General features: G+C 41.8%; 1 protein-coding gene across 1 annotated transcript in view; it reads left to right on the top strand.

The window, feature by feature from the left end:
• SEMA4C (semaphorin 4C) overlaps positions 1–19,324 on the top strand; it is a 53,794-nt gene extending 34,470 nt beyond the window's left edge. Inside the window, exons 8-15 of the mRNA XM_073622078.1 lie at positions 188–339; positions 2,695–2,870; positions 4,034–4,178; positions 5,493–5,715; positions 12,901–13,016; positions 14,389–14,546; positions 14,684–14,751; positions 16,617–19,324. Coding sequence (XP_073478179.1) covers positions 188–339; positions 2,695–2,870; positions 4,034–4,178; positions 5,493–5,715; positions 12,901–13,016; positions 14,389–14,546; positions 14,684–14,751; positions 16,617–17,461 — 1,883 coding nt within the window. The 3' untranslated portion in view covers positions 17,462–19,324. The remainder of the gene's footprint in view (positions 1–187; positions 340–2,694; positions 2,871–4,033; positions 4,179–5,492; positions 5,716–12,900; positions 13,017–14,388; positions 14,547–14,683; positions 14,752–16,616) is intronic.
• The last annotated feature ends 4,711 nt before the right edge of the window (positions 19,325–24,035 follow it).

Raw genomic sequence — 24,035 nt, 5'->3', positions numbered from 1 at the left:
AGCATACAATTTTTTTTTTTTTTTTTTTCTCTTCTTGATCATCCTGTTTACTTTGACCTCTCCTGTCATATTAAGCCCCCTCTTTTCTGGTTCACATTGTATTTTCTTTCCTATTCTCCAATGTTTGTCCTGCATCTTAACGATAATCAATGGCAGGCTGTAATCCCCTGTACTTTCTCTCCACCAGGTCCAAACTTTGTGGGCTCCTCTCACATCGCGGAGAGTGAGGATAATGAGTTGGGAGATGATGACAAAATCTATTTCTTTTTTACTGAGCGGGCCCTGGAATATGACTGCTACAGTGAGCAGGTTGTCTCCAGGGTGGCCCGAGTCTGCAAGGTGAGTGCAATCTATGGGAGACCTGCAATTATTTCTGGTCTTTGTTTCTGTAACTGAATATTGAGCTTAAGTAAGGAAATGATTCAGCATGGCGCCTTTTGTCTTACCTTGCCCCTGCAATCTGTACAAAAAGCCAATTAAATATAACTCCTGTAATGCTGAAATTTCTGCCTGGCTTTCTCTGAATGCAGATTAGAAGGCGTGATGTCGGACCTCTTGATCTGCATAATTGTTTCAGGTCAATGACTAAGAACATGAAGCCAAGTGATCAGCATAATAGTTGGTCAGGCAACTAGCATATTCAGAAGTAGAAATGAGCAATGACAGTCTCCTTTTTCTTGCAGTACAGTTTGCTTATTTCATTTATAAGGGACCACCAATTGGTCATATTTTCCAGGAGCATTTTAAAAGAATTACACTGTTGCATGCTAGGTTATGAAAGCTGCAGCAAAGAGAAATCAGAACTGTTATCCACAGCAATCAGTCAGGATTCAGTGCTAGGAAAATTGAACAATAGGCAACATTTTCAACCTTTGCTCTGGTTTTATAAACTAATCGTTGAAGGACATTATAGAGAACATACATACATTTTAAATTATTATTGTAGGGCTTACCTTTGTTAAAGTACCTTCACATTTTACATTTATTATAGGTTTTTATATGGCATTGACAATTTACACAGCACTTTACATACTGAGCATGCACACAAGACTCTGCCCTCATGGAGCTTACAATCTAAGATCCCTATCTCACATGCATGCATGCTCATATTAGGGCCAGTTTAGACAGGAGCCACCTAACTTACCAGCATTACTTTGGAGTGCTTACTTTTGCAGTCCTGTTTAAATATAGACACTTGTAGATCAGCTACTAGAGGGAGTAATGTTTGCAATTAATCTGCCTCCCTTCTTAACTATTGAGATAAGACACCAGCCACATAGGAACTGCATTGATTTAATTGAATCTGCCAACTCTAAGGCTTTTGTTGTGAAAAGGAGCAGTAAAGTGCCATTGGCACTGCAAAGTATGAACTGGCAACTGGGTGTGCAAGGGGCAGCCATTTTTCCTAAATACATGCTCCATTACATATTTCACATTGAAATGTAATTAAACATCGCACACATAAAATGTATTTTACATTTATAGCTACATTTGTTAATACTATATTGTTCCTTAAAGTGACACAAAATTATACGCTTGTTCTCCAAAAAGAATTGATGCACCTCAACTTAAAAAAAAACAAAAACAAGAAAAAACCCTTCATACTTGCTTCCATGCTGCAGCATCCGTGTCAAGATGCAGCTGTCCCATGCCGAGTCTCTAAGACTGAACTGAATGATCTCCTGGCCACTGAGTTCTCAGTCTTCAACTGAGCAGAGAGCGGTGATGGTTAGTCGCTGCTCTGTGCTTTGCTCCTCCGGCACTCACTGGAGCACCAGGCAAGGGCAGGAGGAGAAATGGCTGGCCATGGGCCAAAAGGCAGAACCAACTGTCAGTCAATAGCCTTCTGTCAGTTATCGCTGGGTTGCAGGAGATTGAAAGTGTCCTGTCTCCTGTGACCCAAAAAAGTACAGCCCAAAATGCTTAGGCCATACTTCTTTTAATTACCCTGTAATCTATTTTTCACTAAATTTCCTACTGTGTTTTTCTGCCCCCTCTGTGAGCTCCAGAACCTCTTCTTTCCTCCGTTCTATTTGTTTGGAATGAGCAGTGCACATTAGTTGTAATCGTATGCATGGTTTTATGCACACTACATGTTCCAAAATCCATAGTCTCTCTAGTCTATCCTGGGAAGTGAGCAGGAGAGGGTGGCATACAGTGGGCCCATGGAGCGCACTACTATCCACCGTCAATAATGAAGTTAGATCACAGCAGCAAAAAAAAAAAAAAAAAAAAGGAATTTGGAGGAGGCTGAGAGCAATAGAAGGGACTTTTTCATTTACGAACACATATATACATACATCCATCCATCCATACATACATACATACATACATACATACATACATAGTGTTACCATTAGAACTATATAGACAGAGGAACACTTGAACTAGTCAATGAGTTGTTACTGACAGTACTCAGTCTGATTCAGTGTTTCGTTTACCCAGTGCAGCAGCTTGGAGATTGACACTAGATCCTGGTTGATTGCTTTAGGAAATTACCCTATTCTATCCTTTTTCATCAGTGCTCTTCAAGCTAATGCATATTGCCCACCCTAAAATAACATTGTGTTCTCACAGTTCATCCGAGCAGAGCTTCCTATACTCACACACAGTGATTTATAAGCTAACAAACCCTTCCTGTCTTTTGTATATTCCCCTTTCCTTCATATTGGCTCTTGTATGATTGTATTACAGGGGGATTTAGGAGGGGCTCGCACTCTACAGAGGAAGTGGACAAGTTTCCTGAAGGCCCGGCTAGTGTGTTCTATTCCGGAGTTACAACTTCATTTTAACCTGCTGCAAGCTGTGTACACATTGCGCACCAATCACTGGAGATCCACACAGTTCTATGCAGTTTTCCAAGCGCTCTGGTGAGAAATGAGTGTTCTTTGGTGTTGATAGAGGCCCTTACACATTTTTTATCTAGATAACCTGATTTTTACTCTAGTTATGGTGTCTGTTTAATTGCAGTGTATTTGATGGGCCCTGTGTCCGACACTTCAGCAGACATTAACATCTCTAGAGTCTTGCCATAATATAGACAACAAAGCATCCATACATACAGCGCTCTTATTATAGAAGTCAATGTACATCTTCCCCTTTTTGCAAAAATTCACATTTGAAGTAATAAGTCAAAGAACAATTTCATGATCGTATGGCTTTGGGTCGGTGGTTCTCATACAGTTCAATATGCTGTGGCCTCTAAAGTCCTTATTTAGTTTAGATTCAGCTAGTTCTCATCTTTATTATTTTTTTATTTATTTTTTTTATTGCAACTTAAAGAATTTCTTAATGGAAAATATAATTTTAATTTAAAAAAAAAACACAAGTCTCTGTGATGACAAGGGGGGGTGGGGGTTAATATGGTGTCCCAGTGCTTCTGACATTCATCATTCATATACAGAGGTGCCTTGTGTGTAGCAGCTACTGTTCCTTAGCAATCCAGCTACTCTTCCTTAGCAAACCCATGCATGGCATATGACCTTTTTAGAAGACTTTGGGTTAGAGGGAGTTAAAGCTAACCTCCAGGGACTAGTCAAAATGTGATACATTATCCAAAAACCATTAGATTTTTAGGCCAGGTTCATATATGTGCGAATAGGATGCGGGTGTGACTGGCTCTCAATGGAGCCGGTTCACAAATGTCCGGGGCGGCCGCGGTCGACATTCCAAAAGGGTCCTGTGCGTGTTTGGGTCTGGGTTCAGGCAAAAATTCAGACCAGATTCGCACCTGAACCCTTGATCAGGAACACACCAGACCCCATGCTGGGAACTGCGGCTGCACATATGTAAACCTGGCCTTACTGAAAGTCGGGGCCAGTTTGTATGTATCCCCTCCCTTTTTTTTTTTTTTTTTTTTTTTCCCCAATTTTGTAGTAGGTTGTATGTTGAGTACCTTCTATTCTGTGAAACACTAAGGCATAATTTTTATTATATTTTAGCTATATACTGGGGCATCCACTAGCTCTTTTTGATCCATATAAAATTAGTTTCATCATATGTTATTTTTGGCTAACGGTCTTTCTCATTTTAGGGGTGATGTGTCTGTCTCAGCTGTCTGCCAATACTCCATACAAGACATCCAGAGGGTGTTTGATGGGTCATACAAGGAATACCATGAGCAGGCCAAGAAGTGGGGCCCTTATTCTGACTCTGTGCCCAGTCCCCGTCCTGGATCTGTAAGTCTAGTCTAATTACTGGTTAATATAAACAATCTAAGGCTAATAAGCTGCATTTGTTGACCTCACATGAACTACATGGAGAGAGGCGGTACAAGCTGCTCATCCCTTGAGAAGCAGCCAGGAAACCTTTGCAGCGACACAATGGACTATTTGTGGTGACTTAACAGTTCAGCTTTCTATAAGAATCATCTGAAAAGCCTATTCTTTTCGAGAAGTGTTTTTTTATTCCATTTTCCTTCTAATGATGCTTTTCTCCAGTATAAAAATGATCAGAGCAGAGGTCTTCAACTTTGTGTTCTGAACCCAGCGCAGATTTAGGAAGGGTTTGATTATCCCACTAATTATAAAAAAAACAGTACTAAAAGATGGTAAATACTGTATTCATATAATGAGATGCTATCTGCTTGGCTTTGTGTTTTTATATAAGTGTGCTGTGCATATTCACAAGCACAAAGGGAACATGAATACAACCTCAGATGGAGCCAAGCAGTACTTGCAGGTTTCAAGTCTTTCATTGCAGGTGTCAGATTTAGGTTAACAAATATCACTTAAAATGGAACTAAACGTTCATTTCTTTGAAATCTATTCCTCAATAGCCACAAAGTATAGAAATCCACTTTGTGTGCACCAAATGCCTCTGCATTCCCTGTAAAACTAACAATAATACCATCGCTGTGCTCTACATTGCCCATGGTGAGAGCAGAGCTGTTGGGGGGGGGGGGGGGGGGCGCAGGCGCGCGCGCGCAACAGTAAACTGCAGAGGTGGTGAATACAAGACCAATCTCCCTGCACAAGGAAAAGGGGCAGCAACGACTGGTCTCTTCTAAAGAGGGCTTCTGCACAGAGACATTTTCACACTGGATTACTGCACTGATCTGTGGGAAACAAAGCACAAGATTCACATATTTTACATATTGATACTTAATTTTCATATCCTAGCAATCTGTTTGTGAACAATGGCATCATCTCCTTAGTCTCAAATGACTAGCAGGCATGCTTTTCCTCCACATTGCACAGTCCATTAAATATTAGACCGACATTGTTTCAAGCAGCACATTTCCGATTTTGCTCTGCTCTGTCTGCTTCAGCCTTGAATTTTAATTGCCACTTACTGTCAGCCCTGCATGTGCTTTGCTAGAGATTTCGCTTTGGAAACTGTACAGAACTGCACTATAGGCCAAACATCCCAAACGCTCAAGGGAAAAAACACAAATTTGTACATTAAACCATTTTTACCATTTTGTTTCTCCTATTGTTTTTAGCTTACTCGAGTTGTGATAAATTCTGAATATAGTTCTTTCTTTCTTCTAGTGTATCACAGACTTCCACAGGCGTCACGGAGTGAGCAGCTCACTCGAGCTTCCAGATAACACACTCAACTTTGCCAAGACGCACCCCCTGATGGATGATTCTGTCCAGCCTGTTCATGGGCGCCCTCTGCTGGTCAGGAAAGGAGTAAATTTTACTTCAATTGCAGTACAAAGGACTGAAGGGTTGGAAGGGGAATTATACGATGTCTTATTCATTGGAACAGGTGAGCTTCTGTCAGGATGCCTATTATAAGATTTTATTTATACATTATATACATAGTGCTTTGAAAAATTATTCATATCCCTTAATTTTCCACATCTTGTCATGTTACAACCAAAAAACGTAAATGTATTTTATTGGAATTTTATGTGATAGACCAAGTGGCGCATAATTGTGAAGTGGAAGGAAAATGATATATTTATTTTGTAAAAAAAAAAAAAAAAAAATTTGAAAACCATTCACAAAAAGTGTGGCATGCATTTTGTTTATCAGCCCCGAGTCAATACTTCATAGAACCACCTTTTCGCTGCAATTACAGGTGCAAGTCAGGTGTGCTTTTGCTCTAAAACTTTCCATTGTAGCTCTGGCTGTATGTTTAGGGTTGTTGCCTTGCTGGAAGGTGAACTTCCTCCCAAGTCAAATGTTTTACAGACTCTTAACAGGTTTTGTTCTAGGATTGCCCTGTATTTGGCACCATCCATCTTCCCATTAGCTCTGACCAGCTTCCCTGTCCCTGCTGAAGAAAAGCATCCCCACAACATGATGCTGCCACCACCATGTTTCACAGTGGGGATGGTGTGCCCAAGGTGATGTGCAGTGTTAATTTTCCGCCACACATAGCGTTTTTCTTTTGCGCCAAAAAGTTACATTTTGGGCTAATCTGACCAGAGCACCTTCTTCCACATGTTTGATGCCCCCCCCCCCCACATAGCTTTTTGCAAACGGGGCTTCTTATGGTTTCAACAATGGCTTTCCTCTTGGCACTCTTTTTTATAAGGACAGATTTGTGGAGTGCAGGACTAATAGTTGTCCTGTGGACAGATTCTCCCACCTGAGCTGTGGATCTCTGCAGCTCCTCCAGAGTTACCATGGGCCTCTTGGCTGCTTCTCTGATTAATGCTCTCCTTGCCGGGCCTGTCAGTTTAGGTGGATGGCCATGTCTTGGTAGGTTTGCAGTTGTGCCGTATTCTTTCCATTTTCCGATGATGGATTGCACAGTACTCTGTGAGATGTTCAAAGCTTGGATATTTTCTCCCTTCGCCTTTCAGGACAGCACCTTGGAGAGAGCGTAGCTCCACCTCTTAGACAGGAAACACTGCGTGACAACGCCCCTTTAAAAAGCAGCTGCTTCCACCCTGCCATCAGTTTTAGTGTTTCCTCCGCCATGGTGGAAGCACTGCTTGGGGAACCAGAGGGGCTGCGCTCTCTCCAAGGAGAGGGTTTTGGCAGGACCTCCACGTTTGGTACTCAGACCAACCCAGCTCCTTCCCTTACGTGAGGAGGGTGCTCCGGTGTCCCTTCCTTCTCCGGCTCACAGGAGTAATGGTCTGCCGGAAGTTTTCCACCCGGGGTGTTCGGGGGGCCGCGGTTGTGCTCAGTAAGAGCGTCCATGCCAGGCCTCTGCATGGCGGCGCCGAATCCCGGACAGCAGGTGATGTCAGTTCCGGTGGGCGGATACTTCCGGCGGGGCGTAGCAGCGATTGGTTCCTGCTGCTGGAACGCAGGAGGAAGGGGCGGGTCCTCTGGCCGGGACTTCCTTTTGTTTGGCACATGGAGCCTAGTACACAGTGCAGCAGCTGCGGATTGCACTATGGAGACAGCGGAATCGTCAGCAGCAATGGCGGATGCAGGCGCCCAGGTTCCCGGCCAGGCCCAGGTAGGAGAGGTGCGGTGGCACCTCTTTCCTTTTTATATCACTGGGTGTTTTATCTTTGATGTGGTTATTCAAAACCTGCTGCTGTCTGCTATGGGGTAACAGTTTCCATTAGCAGTTCAGCAAAGGAGTGAGACTCTGGGCACTTAGGGTGTTGGCTGGAGGTACTACTTTTCTCTGAAGCCTTAGTTCTAAAGGACCTGGGTTTTTTCTTGTTTCTCTGTTTCAGAAAGCTACTGCCAAATCAGAGAGAACAGGGAGAAAGTGCCCCTCATGCAAAAATCCTTTAAGGGACTCTTGGCCCAAACCACTGTGCAAATCCTGCATTGTGGATTTAGTAAAAGAAGAATCCTCACAAGAGTGCAAAGAGCTCTTATCTTCTGTGAGGAAGGAGTTAGCAGAGGCCCTAGGGACAGTGCGTTCCCTTGTAAAGCACGGCCAGAGTTCCAGCCAAGAGCAGAGTTCTCACTCCAGTTTCCCTCAGTCCACTTCCAGACAGGTGGAAAGTGAGTCGGAGGAGGAAAGGGAAAGCATTCCACCCTCAACCATTGATTCGGAGGAGGAGGAGGTGGAAGAAGAGTCAAGATCATCTAGATATAAGCTGTCACTTGAGGAGGTGGATGAATTACTCAAGGCAATTTATACTACCCTGGAGATCCAGGAAGAAAAGGCTCAGCTGTCTGTGCATGATAAGATGTACCTGGGGCTGGAGGAAATTAAACACAGGGTGTTCCCTGTGCATAAAGTGTTAACAGACACTATTAAAAAGGAATGGAAGAACCCAGAGAGAGGACAGTTTTTTTCTAAAACCCTCAAAAGGAGGTTTCCTTTTGAGGAGAATGAGGAACTATTGTGGAATAAAAAACCAAAAATAGACGCTGCCTTTTCTCAAGTATCTAGGAAGACTGATTTAGCTTTTGAGGACATGGGTATTCTCAAAGATGCTATGGATAAGAGGGCAGATGGGCTACTGAAGAAAGCCTGGGACTCATCTCTAGCTAATCTTAAGCCAGCAATGGCGGCTACGGTTGTGGCTAGGAATCTGGAGTGCTGGTTAGAGCAACTTAAAAATCATGTTGTGGCAGGTACCTCCAGAAAGGACTTATTGGAGTCCTTCCCTACCCTGCTTAAGGCAGTAAAATATATGGCAGATGCCTCTGCAGAATCTATCAGGATGTCAGCCAGGTCCTCTGCGCTTGTTAACTCAGCAAGAAGAGCACTCTGGCTAAAGACCTGGTCAGGGGATTCAGCTTCTAAAGTAAAACTGTGCGGAATTCCCTTTTCAGGAGATCTGATGTTTGGGCCAGAACTAGAGACTGTCCTTGACAGGACAGCAGACAAGAAGAAAGCTTTCCCACAGAAGAAGAAAACGGTACAGCAGAGGAAAAATTTTCGTCCTTTTCGACAAACCGATAAGGAAAAGGACCACACACAGAAGAGACCCTGGTCTTCTCAGAGAGGAAGAGGTAGAGGTGGGGTACTCTTTAGAAACCCAGAACAAACCCCTAAAAAACAATGACCATCTAGTAGGGGGGAGACTACAGGACTTCTTACCAATCTGGGAAAAAACAACAAAGAGTCCTTTTGTTCTGGGGTTAATCAAAAAGGGTTATCAATTGGAATTCTCACAAAGCCCCCCAAGTCGGTTTTACATCACAAACCTGCCAAAGGATCAGGAAGAGGCTCTGGCCATGAAGTCTCTGTTACAGGAACTGATGCAACAGAAGGTCATTTCCCAGGTTCCGAAAGATCAAGAGGGGAAGGGGTTTTACTCCCACATTTTTATGGTCAAAAAGCCATCAGGAAAGTTCCGCCTGATTCTCAATTTAAAGGTTCTAAATCGATCCATAAAATACAAAAAATTCAGGATGGATACGATTTTCTCAGTAAGGAATTTGCTAACCCCCAAATGTCATATGGCTTCCATCGATTTGAGAGATGCCTATCTCCATATACCAATAGCGCCCCCATCACAAAGGTTCCTGCGTCTTGCAGTCAATCTGGGGGGAGGGGAGATTTGGCACCTGCAGTTTCGGGCTCTGCCTTTCGGTCTTTCCTCTTCTCCCAGGGTATTCACAAAAGTGATGGCGGAATCTTTGGAGCCCCTGAGACTGAAGGGGATTTCAATAGTACCCTATTTGGACGATCTGCTACTGTTTGCAGACTCAAGGGGTCAAGTAGAGGTCAACCTACAGACAGTTCAAACACATTTAAGAGGTTTGGGATGGCTTCTCAATCTTCAGAAGTCAAACTTAATTCCATCTCAAAGGGTAAGGTTTCTGGGGTACGAAATAGACTCGATAGAACAGAAAATTTTTCTACCCCAGGAGAAAATAGAGAAGATGCAGTTGACCCTGATAACACTTCAATCCAACGCAGAGATCTCTGTAAGACAAGCCATGTCTGCTCTGGGTCTGTTGACAGCAGCAATTCCTTCGGTACAGTGGGCCAGGTTGCATTCCCGTCCTCTGCAATCGGATATCCTGATGAATTGGTCATACCAGGAACCTCTGGAGAAGAAATTCAACTTGGGGGCAAGAGCAAAAAGGTCTCTCTGGTGGTGGAGGAACCTAGGAAACGTTTCAAAAGGGCTTCCTTGGGTCTTTCCGGTAACCAGAAGGCTGACTACAGATGCCAGCGCCTGGGGATGGGGAGCTCACCTGGAAGAAAAAACGGTTCAGGGAGTTTGGACCAAACCAGAAGCAAGAAGATCTTCAAATTGGAGAGAGTTAAAGGCTGTTCACTTAAGCCTCCTCTCCCTCCAGGAATTTCTAGTGAATCAACATGTCCAAATATTGTCAGACAATATGACGACAGTATTATATTTAACAAAGCAAGGGGGCACAAAAAGCAAAACCCTAATGGGTCTAGCGCATCAGATCCTAAGATGGGCAGAGAACAATGTGGCCTCTCTATCAGCAGTCCATCTAAAGGGGACGGAAAACACCTTAGCAGATCTCCTCAGCAGGAAAGAAATAAGGGAAGCAGAGTGGTCTCTCAATCAGGAATTATTCGAAAAGATTTCCAAGAGTTGGGGTCATCCCCAAGTGGACCTCTTTGCAAAAGAGGAAAATGCAAAAATACCAGTCTTCTTCTCTCTTCAGAGACAGGATCAAGCTCTCGGAGTAGATGCGTTAGCTCACAAATGGGACTTCCATCTGTCCTACGCTTTTCCCCCGTTCCAACTGATACCAAAGGTGTTAGCCAAATTCAGATTGGAGTCCACGGAGCTAATATTAATAGCTCCTTATTGGCCAAAAAGACCCTGGTTTTCAACCTTGATGAACCTCTCAGTGAAACCTGCTTGGAGATTACCAATCAGGACAGACCTGTTGAGTCAGGGCCGAATTCTCCATCCAGATCCAGCTTACCTCAAACTAACAGCTTGGTTTCTGAAGAACAAATCTTAAGACGGAAGGGTTTATCAGAGAGGCTTATTTCTACCCTTCTTGCAAGTAGAAAAAAAGTGACGAGAGACATTTACTTTAAAGTCTGGAAGATCTATAATTCTTGGTGTTCCAGTAAAAACTTTGATTTTCGTACCACATTTTCAGTTTTGGAATTTCTTCAAGAGGGATTGGAGAAGGGGTTAGCAGCAAGTACGCTCAAGACGCAGGTAGCTGCTTTATCAGTTTTTTTGGAAAGAACCCTGTCAGGGGAACCTTTAATAATCAGATTTTTTAGGGCAATGGCAAAAGTAAAGCCTAGACCTGTTGTTAGTTTTCCCAAATGGGATTTATCTTTAGTTCTTCAGGGTCTAACTATGGCACCGTTTGAACCCATAGAAGAAGCATCATTACGTTTCTTGACGTTAAAGACTATTTTATTGGTAGCAGTAACTTCCGCACGTAGAATTAGTGAGTTACAAGCCCTTTCAATTAAAGAGCCCTTCATGAGATGTCTACAGGATAGGGTAGTCTTAAGGACGGATCCAGCATTTCTACCAAAGGTGGCTTCAGTTTTTCACCGTACACAGGAAATCATTCTCCCTACTTTTTGTCCTTTACCTTCGGGAGCAGGAGAAGAAGCTTTCCATACCCTTGATGTCAGGAGGTGCCTGCTTAAATATCTGGAAAGAACAAAGGAAATCAGAAAGTCATCCTCACTCTTTGTTTTAATGGAAGGTACTCACAAAGGAGGTAAAGCTTCCAAAAGCACCCTTGGAAGATGGTTAAAGCAGGCCATCAAAGAGGCATACATATCTTTGGGTCTGGAACCTCCGGAAGGGGTATTACCTCATTCTACTCGAGCAGTGGCGGCATCATGGGCAGAAAGGGCTGGGGCATCTCCTGAGCAAATCTGCAAGGCTGCCACATGGTCCAGTTTTTCGACCTTCATAAGGCACTACCGCTTGGATCTACTATCAGCCTCGGACCAATCATTTGGTAGGAAGGTTTTGCAGGCAGTAGTCCCACCCTGAAGTAAGCTTCTCGGTTATCCTCTCCAAGGTGCTGTCCTGAAAGGTGAAGGGAGAAAACCTTAGTTAGACTTACCGGTGACGGTATTTCTACGAGCCTTTCAGGACAGCAGCCTACTTCCCTCCCTTGGTTATCATATGTAAAGTATAATTATAGGACCTGGTAATTGTCTGATTATATTTTCCAGCATGTCGGAGGATTTCTCGGTAACAACTGATGGCAGGGTGGAAGCAGCTGCTTTTTAAAGGGGCGTTGTCACGCAGTGTTTCCTGTCTAAGAGGTGGAGCTACGCTCTCTCCAAGGTGCTGTCCTGAAAGGCTCGTAGAAATACCGTCACCGGTAAGTCTAACTAAGGTTTTTTTTTTTTATAACCTAACCCTGCTTTAAATATCTTCACAACTTTATTCCTGACCTGTCTGGTGTGTTCCTCTGCCTTCATGACGCTGTTTGTTCACTAAGGTTCTCTAACAAACATCTGAGGGCTTCACATAAAAGTAGTATTTTTATACTGAGATTGCATTACACACAGGTGGACTCTATTTACTAACTGGGTGACTTCTGAAGGTAATTGGTTCCACTAGATCAGGGTTTATCAACCAGGGGTCCATGGAACCCTAAGGTTTCTCCAGAGATTGCTAGGGGTTCATTGAGCAATGAGTAATTTCTGCCTCTCAAAAAAAAAAAAAAAAAAAAAAAATCCTATTGACACTATTGATGTATTTAGTGATTTGGAGGGTAATTCTTCCCACTGACATCACCATCACACTAATATATCATGAGTTGTAGATGTAATTTTTAGTAGCATGTGTCCTCTGTGTTGAAAAGGTCGAGAGAGGCTGCACTAGAGGGGTATCGGAGTAAAGGGGACTGAATACAAATGCACGCCACGCTTTTCACATTTATTTGTAAAAAAAAATTTTTTTTTAAATTATGTACCACTTTGTGTTGGTCTATCACATAAAATCCCAATAAAATACTTACGTTTTTGATTGTAACATGACAAAATATGGAACATTCCAAGGGCTATGAATACTTTTTCAAGTGTGTGTGTGTGTGTGTGTTAGATATCTATCTATCTCATAACTTATTTTTTTTTTTTTTTTTTTATCCTAAACAGGAAATGGCTGGCTGAATAAAGCTGTAAGCATGGGTTCCTCCGTACATTTAATTGAAGAAGTTCAGATGTTTGATAAGCCTCATCCTGTGCACAGCTTAATCATCTCAAGCCGATCGGTAAGACCCTGTCTCGTGTAATTGCCATCACATTCTCTGCCATGTCCAACCAGTATCACCTTGCAGCCAATAAAACTGGATCAGTTTGTCAGATGTTAACCTCAAACGTTGAGTATGTTATTTTCATGTCCTGAGAATGACTGACTAGAAAATGTATTGCACTAATAAGCACTGCCTATTTTCTTGTAGCATTTTCTCCAAAGCGGTAGTAAAGTCTTCCAAAAAAAGTACCGCCCCACCTGCAAGTTATTGGCATATATGTGCTAGTAGGCACTGCCTACTAGCACATTATGACACACTTGCCTGTAAAAGGGATCCCTCGAGGCACGTTGTCACTGCTGCCAGGGCTTCCATCTTTATCCGGTATTCCTTCCAGGTTCACAGGCTCTGGCTGTTTGAATGGCCAAGCCGCAATAATGTCACTCCCGCGCACAGGGCACAATCGCAGCATCACACTCTGGATTGACGTCACATTCAGAGCGCATGTGCTGGTGATGACACTGGCTGCAGAACTTGTGTGAATATCTCTTAAATATTAGTTAGGAGATATTCACAAGTTCTGCAGCCAGCGACATCAGCAGTGCATGCACACTGCACTCTATTCATTGTACCTACAGGTAAGCTTTATTATAAGCTTACCTGTAGGTACAAGTGACCAAGCGGAGTTTATTACCACTTTAATCTATAAATGTAGTGGTATTTTATTTTGGATAGAGCACAACATTGTCACAAAATACATTTTCAGGATAGAATCATTTTGTGAAAATTTGTATCTAGATCTATAAAGCAAAAGGATGGGTGCTATTCTGTGAACATCCAGAGACCTGTTTTAAATTCACTTCAGGCAAACATCTTAAAAATAATCCAGCCGAACAGTATTTAGCTGTTTGTCTGAACACAAGAAAAAAACGCTAAATACAAAGATGAATTAAATATAAAGTTGCTGTTATACCTGCCACAGAATTTGTATTTTTTTATCTATGAGCTCTTAACAGCTCTGCCCTGTCTGGCATATGAGGACCTGACTTTCCTTTGCTTCAGTTCACATTCGTGCTGCTACATGTACAGGTCTCCGCCTCACTCCCAGCCTGTGACTGGACAGTGGAAGGAGAAGCAGCAGACAACTCTGTCTGTCTGATCTATCCTCCTCCTATTGGAATGCTGCTTGCACATTAGCACAGCTGGCTGGCTCCTCGTGCTGCTTCTTCCTTCCTTAGTCTAAGCTCTCAGTCAAAGGATTGCAAGAGGGTTGCAAGAGAGTTGAATGGTTTCCTTATATCTGGAGTTAGACTTTTAATATTACAAGGACCGTTGCATAGTTCACAAATCTGTGTCCTGTCTCCATGTTGCTGACTTCCACTTTCTCTTACAGTCCTTTCTTTTTGCTGGTTCCCCATCTGGACTGGTACAAGTGCCTGTGGCGGACTGCAGTAAATACAGATCCTGTGCAGACTGTGTTCTTGCCCGGGACCCTTATTGTGCTTGGAATGTCAACATCAGTCGCTGTGTACCATCTGATGAGCAGTATGGGTGAGTGCTGGCAATATGCTGGGAATAGCAAAGCATTTTTTGTTTCTGTTTTGGGGGGAGAGTAAAAAGCTATGCTTGTAACATACTTAGATTTGAGATGCTGACAGTTATTTATTTATTTATTTTTTTCCTTGCAGGGATATGTTGCTACAGGATCTCCAAGGCTCAGATACATCAATGTGCGAAGTTCAGTACAATAAAGCTGGTAAGTCGTTTTTTCTTGATTTGCAGAATTTATTTACAGTCGATTGGAAAGGGCCTGATGTAGAAGAAACATGAATATCAACTGAAAAGGATTTTTACTTTAACTTTTAATTGGGTAAAAAAAAATCGCCATATTTGTATTATGCTATGTTAAAGGAGAAGTTCACCTTTTTTAGTAAAAATAATAAATGCACATATTTTTGCTGAAATTGTGCATTTATTTTGTTTTTTTTTTTTTGTAGGATTGCACCTGTGATCAGGGGTACAATGTCGGGCTTCTGCAGACAAGCCCCCTGCGGCTTTCAACCTGTACCTTTCTGTACGGACTGGCAGATTGAAAGCTGCAGGGCTTGTGAATAAACTACAAGCCATCGGCCGCGGTGGATGACGGTACTTGCAGCTCCTTCATTCACAGGAAACTGTGAATGATGCAGCCATGTGGGCAGAGACCTGTTTTTTAATTGTGACAGCGGATGCTGGGAGAAGAACCCCCTGCCTACTGTCAGACTTGGGGGAGTCCCACCCATATTATTATGTTCCTATAGGTGAACTCATCCTTTTAAAATTGAGAATAAAAGGAAGGCTGTAATCCTTGCATTTCTTGCAGAGTATTGCTGCTTCATGCTCCCTCCTAGTAAAGTCCTACACAACTTGTCATGTGGTACACGCAGAAGGGGAAGAATAACCAATCTTATCTCGCCTCCCCTTTAGGAGAGTTTACATGACAAAATGCCTGACTTAATTCTGGTGTAACATTTTTCCCCAGAAAAGATGATTCCAACTTACTGTTACTCTTTTAGCCATTCCAGCTAGACATTTGAGGATAGGTCATGCTTTAACTTGAAACCTGATGTTTGTCCTAAAGCAGAAGTAAACAAATTGGTTTTAACTGTTTCTTACAACCCTTGCATCCAAATCATGATGTGAATGTTGATTGTCACAGTTGCTTGTACTCTCAACCAAACTGTCAAGCCATCAAACAACTGGTGTCATAACTGATTACATGTGCAGATCAAGTAACGACTAAGATGGCTGCTTAAGTGGCTATAAAGATAGGAGGGTATAGTTCTGCTTTAAGCATCAATGAGAATGTTGCATTATATATAATTGTATAGTATAAAATAAATGCAGCGCTAACAGTGAAAACAAAATACAGGCGTAAAGGAGAATATAACATCAATGTGAATAATGCAAAATAGTGATTTAAAATGGATAAAACATATGTTTATAAAGAAATCTATTAAAAAAAAAAAAAAAGTGTCCATGCTTCCTTGCCACTTTGGAATTTTCTGACATTCCTGTTTATTCAGTGACATTGTGAGTACCCTCAATTACCTCTTTTAAAATAACATTAATACAGATTTACACTGCGGATGCTCTATTTTATTGCATATTCATGATGGGATTACTTCCTTTTACATTCACGGAGCTGCTATTGAATTTGCCATATCCTTGATCCTGTGGTTGGATGACACCCGTTACCTCATTTGTATTGGGCGTTTTTGACTCCGTAATAGTCCTATCATTCTTATAAGAGTCCATCCTATTGTGGTGGTGGAATTGGATTACATCTGAATTTTTGGATTATATCTCTTTCATGATTGCACGGACACTTCCTTTGGACTTTTTCTTTTAATATATTTCTTTGTATACTTTTTTTTATTTATTTATTTTTTTTTTATTATTCAAATTGATGTTATATTCTCCTTTACACCTGTATTTTGTTTTCACTATTAGTGCTGCATTTATTTTATACTATTTTGATTGCACAGTTCATTTCTGACTGGTTTTGCTAGCAGCTAGTGTTTTTGTCAGCGTGTTTTCTTCCTCCATCTATATATAATTATATATTGCTTTGCTTTTCAGTTAAGCCCTCATTAAGAAACCTGACTGTGGCCATTGGAACAAATGTAGTTCTTCCATGTGAGCTGACCTCCAACCTGGCTCAACCGGTGTGGACCTTCAATGGACGTGAGTTGTCCCAAGAAGACAATGAATCTATGCTGTATGACATTACACTGCAAGCTCTGGTAATCCTTGGAGTAGGTGTCCACCATTCTGGCACATACTACTGCTTTTCAGTTGAACAAGAGACTCGCTTTGCCTCCGAAATCTACCAACTCAGTGTTGTGGCTTCACCATCTCTCACTTTGGAATCTCGGGCTCCAATGGATGGTCTGGGTTTGGTCTGGATGATGGTAATAGCACTTGGAGCAGTGTGCTTGGTCTTGTTTCTGGCTGTTATCTACCTGCGAAGGAAGTTGCAAGATGAGATGGAGAAAGGGTCAAAGTCCCTTGAGAACACCCTTGTGTATCCCATCCAGTTGCCATCTCAACCCAAAATGACAAAGTGCTTGCCAAGCGCAGATTCAGATGAGAAACTTTGGGATCCATCCTCTTTTTATTATTCTGATGGTTCGCTTAAAATTGTCCCAGGTCACGCATTGTGCCAAAACAGCACTGGCTCTTCCTCACCTTCTGGCAATGGGATCCCAGGTCAACCTCTGCCATCACCACCTCTTCACTCTCCCAACCACATGCTGCTCTCGGGAGTGCGTGGCTCCAGCAGTAATGGTTATATACGTCTCACACTGGGTGGTGGAGTAGGAGAGGAACGTCCTCCACTTGGTGAGCTTAACGAGGAACTGAGGTGGAAACTGAAGCAAAGACAGACTCTGCCAGACTCCAACCCTGAGGAATCCTCAGTCTGACACACCCTCTTACCACCTGCACAGTTTGCACTGTTTTTTTTTTTTTTGTTTTTTTTTTTCTGAACTACCTCAGGGACTGGAGGATTGGGGGAGGAATGCAGCCAAATTTTTTTTTTTTTTTTTTTCTCTCCCCTAAAATGTCCTCCTGATGGACTGCAGTTTAACTTAAGTGAGGAAAAGACCTAAACGGCTCCCTTGTTGTCCCAGTGTCCTTGTTCATCTTTGCTTGATTTCTGAGACTCATAAAACTTCAGTATTTGTTAATCTTTCTTTAAAGGTTTGGCGCACTCACAAGTGATGTAAAAAGCATTGTGACTATTCCGCCGCCTTTCCTGAAATCTGCAGCAATAGCAGCAATAACAGATGGTAGACTCCGTGGCACGTTTACTCTGAGCTGCAGGGATCAATCATTAACCATTTATTTGCCAGTTTTGCTCTGCCTCGGCTGTATATGGGCAATTAAATCATCACTACTGTAATCTCCAGCATTCGTGTCATAAGTTTACAATGGTCTTAAGCATAACAAAACTTTTTTATAACTTGACCAGTTCCTTCTCTGTGTAGGTTTGTGTAAAAGCTGGAAATGGCAACCATTGGCAGCCAGTTACTGTGGAACAATATACTTGGCATGTCATGAATTTGGGCTTGTGTATCTTTTTAGGCTGAGTGTATCTGTATCCCTTTCGTATTCCGGTCCTCTTTCAGCAGGTCATATATCGATCGATATATCGATCACAATTCTCCGCAGTGACCGGTGTACTACCTTTAGAGCTACTCACCAGGCTGAAAGCCCCTGTTGATTACCTATGGAGAATCCTTTAGATTTTGCATAGTAAAATGTGTGTCCTGCATCCTCTACTGGGTCCTGAAAGGAAATTCAAACTGCTAGTAGAGGGGTAAATATTTTCTCTGGTGTCCAAAATAGCAGTAATGACCTGGTAAGGGCTTTGATCCATTCCACTCAAGACATAACTTTGTTGGCGTGGCTCTATAATGAAAACTATGTGCCAGCTCAGCTCATTCAAGCAAGTGGTTAACAGATGCATATGGAACATCTGTAAACAGAAGACTATAAAGTAATTGTTGGTGGCCCAAGCCTGTACTGGAGAGAAGAACTTGTGCTTGTAACAAATCTATAGAAAGTAAATTTAAGCCTATCCAAATGTAATGGTAGAAATCTGAGAGAGAATAATGGAAAATGTCATTTTGTACTCTTCAAAACTCATATCTGCCACATCCAAAATGACTGCTTCAGCCACGTGATGTTGATGCAGCCTGTCTGGTTGCTGAGTGATCGTGTATATGAATTTGTTTTAGACGCATGAAAATGAATGTGAGGATGTAGTAATATTTATATATATCTTTTTGTAATGTCTTATGCTGGGACAGTACCCCAGAAAACCACTTCTTAAGCATCTTCCAATCCAATATCTCTTCCTGATCATTTCACCAATAAACCCCAACTTTGAGTACTGCAAGCCTGTTCTAGTTAACATTTCAAAGATCCATTTTTTTTAAACTCAGAATTTGTATGGGTCCCCACCATGCTAAATGCCAATTTGTTTTCTCTTGTGTGTCTGCGGGTGGCTGAAGGCAGGGATAAGAGAGCTGTGTTTTTTGTATATACATATCCTGTCCACTGTTTTTAAGCACCAAACCTCCTTCGGGGTCTGCTCGCTAAAAATATCATTTTTTTTTTCCATTCCTTTCTGTAAATAGGGTTGTCCGTTCTCACGCTCTCTCTTTCCTGGATTCCTTCTCACTTCTGTAGCTCACTGTGTAATTTATTTGTTTTAAAATATATTTATTTCCTGTAAATACTGTATTTTTATATTGAGAAAATAAAAATAAAATTTAAACATGTTATGTCACTATTTTTTTTAAATTATTTTTATTATTATTAATATTATTATTATCTATTCTTGATGCTGTGTCAATGATATAGTAATCCATGTCTAGCCAGTAAGTCATTTTCCAAAGTTCTGACTGCATTAAACTTCTGAAATTTAAAACCAATTTGTTTGACAGGAAGCTTGTTTTGGTACATTTTGGTGGCCTAAACGTGGCCTAAACCACATCTTTTTTCCAGTTTGATTGGAGTTTCAATGGTTAAAGCCCATCGGTTTTTATTTGTGCATTTCTGAAGATTGCCCTTCACTTCCTGTCCTGTATACATGGCAGAAAATCTTTTTAATTTGAGGAAACTGCCTTCTTATACAGTTCTCGCTGAAAAACAGGGGTCCCCTCTATTTGCTGTTCTGGTGACGGCTTAAATTTTGGATTTCCCATCACTTTTAGCTCTTGTGATGGTGGTTGCCACGACAAATGTTTGAATCTTCCTAATAGGGACACAGCAAGAGGCTCTAACCTCTCACCACACTATCAAAAATGAAAAAAGGTTTAGCTTTAGATATACCTTAAAGCTGAACTACAGGCACAAAAATGTGTATTTAGACATGCTCCTGTATAACCTCAAAGGATCGTAATCCACTTCTCTTAATCGTACAGGACAGACGGATATTAATAGGCCCTTGGTCATAGTCTGTTGCCTTCATGTGATTGGATGCGGACAGAGATTTGCTGGACACGGTTCCTGGGCATACCCTGTTAACTGTGCTCAACTCCTTGAGTCCTGAGTTTTTTGCTAGTGTCCTTAGGCGATTGACCTAATGAAGAAATCATTCTGTACTTAACTAGTTTATTATCTTTTGGATTCTTCAGTCCGCTCTTTGGTCAACTCCTCACTGTCTTCTACTACAACAGAAGCAGTGCTTCTGGATTGGTGCAACCTCAGTAAAACCTTGTGAGCCATACTCAAACCCCACAATGTAGGGATGGCCTGTCATGTTGCTTCAGGCACTGGATCCTGCCTACATGCTCCCCTTAGCACCACATGCAAAGTGTGACGTTAGTCAAAGTGCTATAGAGGTCCAGGCCAGTGATCCATCCCTATTTCTTGAAGACCCCTCTTAGGGGTACACCCACAGTGACAGACGAAGCCTGGACCCTAAATGGGGACCAACAACATGGACCAGTAAGACAGGATCACCCGGTTACTGGACCAATACTGTAGTACTAGATTGCTTGTACTTCCTCTATAGTATGCAGTTTTATATTAAAACTATCAAGAAACCAGGAATGTGTTTTTTTTTAAATGATTTACTTATAGAGGAATTAAGCTTTTCAAACTTGGTGGAAAATTCAACCATTTGGAGTTTAGTCTCAGTCTCAGGTGGATGATTAGGTGTTACTTCACACCACAGGCACACACTATTGCCAGTAAAAAATATTTGAGATTTGACATGTTGTACAGTTTAAGCACAACAGAAAACATTAAAGTGTTTGTTAACCCAAAAAGATTAAAAAAACAAAAACGGATCCTGTTCCCTGTAAAGCATTTTTATACAACACAGCGCTTGTGCTGTCATTTGGACTCCTGTCAAAAGAAATCTATTTTAGGGGAAGTGGCGCTGTTCAAAGATGATCAGTTATAAGTGAACCTACTGTGCTATTAAATCTAAACAACTCTCCATAAAGGTGCAAAGTGCTTAAAGTAGATATAAGATCAATAATATATAAAAGTGTAAAAAATGAGAATTCATGAAAAAATAAAAATCCATAAAAAATAAGTGATAATACCCCACATCAAATGATGATATGATGTGACATACTAAATAAAGGGGGTAACTTAATCAATAAAAAGTGTCCCCATAGTGAATACTAAGAAAAAGCTTCAGGCAGGTGAAAGCCAAAAAATGAAAAAAGATGTAAATATATGTAAAATAAAAAGTGGCATTAATTAATATTAAAAAATAACGTTAAAGTCCAAACAATTATACATGTGTGTATAACTATACACCAAAAATAGTGTTCTGTGAGTGATAATCCATGCATAAATAATAATGGTGACTTTTCAATATTCCCCGCCTTCCTCCGCAACTTCCACTTGTGCCCGCACTCACTGAAGCGCCTAACTCCTGCAGGGGTAACAGGCGTGTTAGCTGAAATCCAGTAGCGGTGTCCCCTTGTGGGTGCCGTAGTCTTTCACCTCACCACGGAAGTCTTTCTAAAGATCCCCAGCAGGCGTCCACCTCAGGAAAGGTAAGTGATCAGAGATCTGTCTAGGAGAATCTTCCTCTGACATACACAGAACAGAACTTTGGGGGGAACCTGGCTGATCCTGCTTGGCTATACCCTCCCCTCTGCAAACTGACCACGATAATCAGAGCTGCTGAACTCTGACACTGTGGGCAGTTTACGTTATTCCGTCATCCACAGCCCTGCTATCTGCCTCCTCTGTCCTCCTCCCCACTCTGTTACTAAACGAGCACAGCTCCCGGTGCTCAGCTCACTGTCAGCTCTCTCTCTCCTCTCTTCCTCTACTCCCCGGCTGATGTCAGCGGGAGTGCTTGGCCCCACCCACTGCAGCTGTGACCAGGAGAGAAGAGCTGTGATGAATCAGCTGAGCGCAGTGAGTGAAGCTCATAGGTACAGATCGGCAGATTTTATTTTTTTATTTTTTTACATATTACAGGGACACTTGTTATGGTACAGAGGAGATAAGATAATTTTATTGCAGTGGGTTAACAACCACTTTCAGTAAACACGAAAAGGCACTGCGGTAGTAACAGTTTTGGCTATACAGCAAGGCAGTTACACAAATTCAAATCCGTTTCAAAAGGAAGCATGACATACGCTCCATCTAGGCAAAAACAGGAGCTAAGGGGAGGGACGGAGCAGGGAGGCAGAGTGAAAAGATGGGACAGGAAAGTGTGGGGGGGGGGGGTTAACAGAAGGCAACAGCCAAAGATGCCCAATAAGCAACAGGGGTAGATCCAGCCCAATCTGAGCCGTAGCTTCAGGGGCATCAATAATAGGCAAGAGCTAAATAGTATCAGATAGTATGACCTTGGGCAGCTATCCAGGCATATCAAATTTTGAAGAATTTTCTTGGATAGTTACAACTAGTATACATCAACTTGAATAGTGGTAGATTTCATTTTAATAGCTGTCTTTCACTCTTCCACAGTGGGTGGCTGAGGGGGCCTTTTTTATTTGATCATTATGTTCTATCTAACATATAGTGCCAAATTGAAAATAACTTGACACAGGTCGCACTATTACCATTACTTCTGCCTAGAGCCCACATAAGGTACACAGGTACTTCCTCCTTCTTCTTGGCAACAAGGACTTCGCTACAGGACGGTCAACACCTGGGTTGTTGTGCAACTCTTCAGAGATGCACTTTCCCATAAAAATTTCTGTGCCATTCTCTGCAAGTACCCCACAGGGCATTCCTTATTCATGAACAAATAGAATGGGCAATTTACGACAATTGATTGATGGGCTCTATCCACTGGAAAAAGTTTCTATAAAAAAAGTTGACTGTTCCAGTAATAGACCCTACCGTCTCAGTCTTCAACAACCATCTCACTGTACCTATAGAAAATGTTACTTAATTTAAAAGATTTTGCAGTCAGAAAATGTGAGACCCTCTTTCTAAAGGTTTTCTTTAACCTCTCAGACCCAGCTCTGCAACCAACTATTGCTGCAATTTTCTGTCAGACTGCAGCTGAAATGGACTATTGCACAGAACAACCAACAGGATCTGGTCTCTTGGGACTGAACTTTGGCTGTGCATTTACAGACCCTAATGCTTTTGTGTTGATGTCCTAGCCTAGAGCATGTCGTGCTACTAATCTTCAGACAGGCTCTCCTTTCTGTCTGTATGTGCAGTATCTTATGGCTGAAAGCCCTTTTGAAACAGGGTGTCTGTTTTGAGGCACTTGACAAAATCATCAAAGATGTCACCGGGAAAAGGGCCCTTTTCCACAATGGAGGGCTCCTAAATGCGCCTCATTGGGGCTGCTACCTCTTCAACAGGGCTGAAAAAAAAAAAAAAAAGTATTGCAATAAATAATAAAAAAAAAATTATTGTAAAAATTAAAATAAAAAACACAGACACCATCCACCCCCTCCCCACAAAAAAAGAAAGCATTGTAAAAAAAAAAAAAAAAAAAAAACACTGTCACTGACATTAAAAAAAAAAAAAAAAAAAAAAAGTATCGGTACTTGGTCTTAAAGTGGTATCGGGACAACCCTAATTTAAACCTGTATATGGTATCAAAACCCCCAGGGTTATTCATCCTATCCTGGACCTATAATCGCTAAACAATTGCCCTCACATTCCAAGGTTTCACATGGAATCTGCAATGTTAGTTATTGACTCTTTGAGACAAGGGCAGCAGTAGACAATAGAATGCTTATCTACATATTCCCATTTATCGATCTCCTCTGCACTTCACAATAGGGGACGAACGCTTTAAGTTTGCCACAGTGCCATTTGGCCTATCCTCTGCACCCAGATTATTTACCAAGGTTCTTGCACTCCTCCTTTCCCTCTTAATAACCCAGGGCTTTCAGGTAACGTGGTACCTAGACAACATTTTTTTTAAAGTACAATAAAAACAAAGGTAACGCCCTTAGGGACTTTACAGTATATATGAGGTGTGCACACATTTAAAGTCCCAAAGGGCGTTACCTTTGTTTTTATTGTACTATTAGGGATGGAGGT

The sequence above is a fragment of the Aquarana catesbeiana genome, linkage group LG03 (assembly GCF_042186555.1).
Source record: "Aquarana catesbeiana isolate 2022-GZ linkage group LG03, ASM4218655v1, whole genome shotgun sequence".
Taxonomy (NCBI): Eukaryota; Metazoa; Chordata; class Amphibia; order Anura; family Ranidae; genus Aquarana; species Aquarana catesbeiana.
The sequence above is the reverse complement of the archived record's forward strand: the minus strand, read 5'-3'. Positions and strand labels throughout refer to the sequence as shown.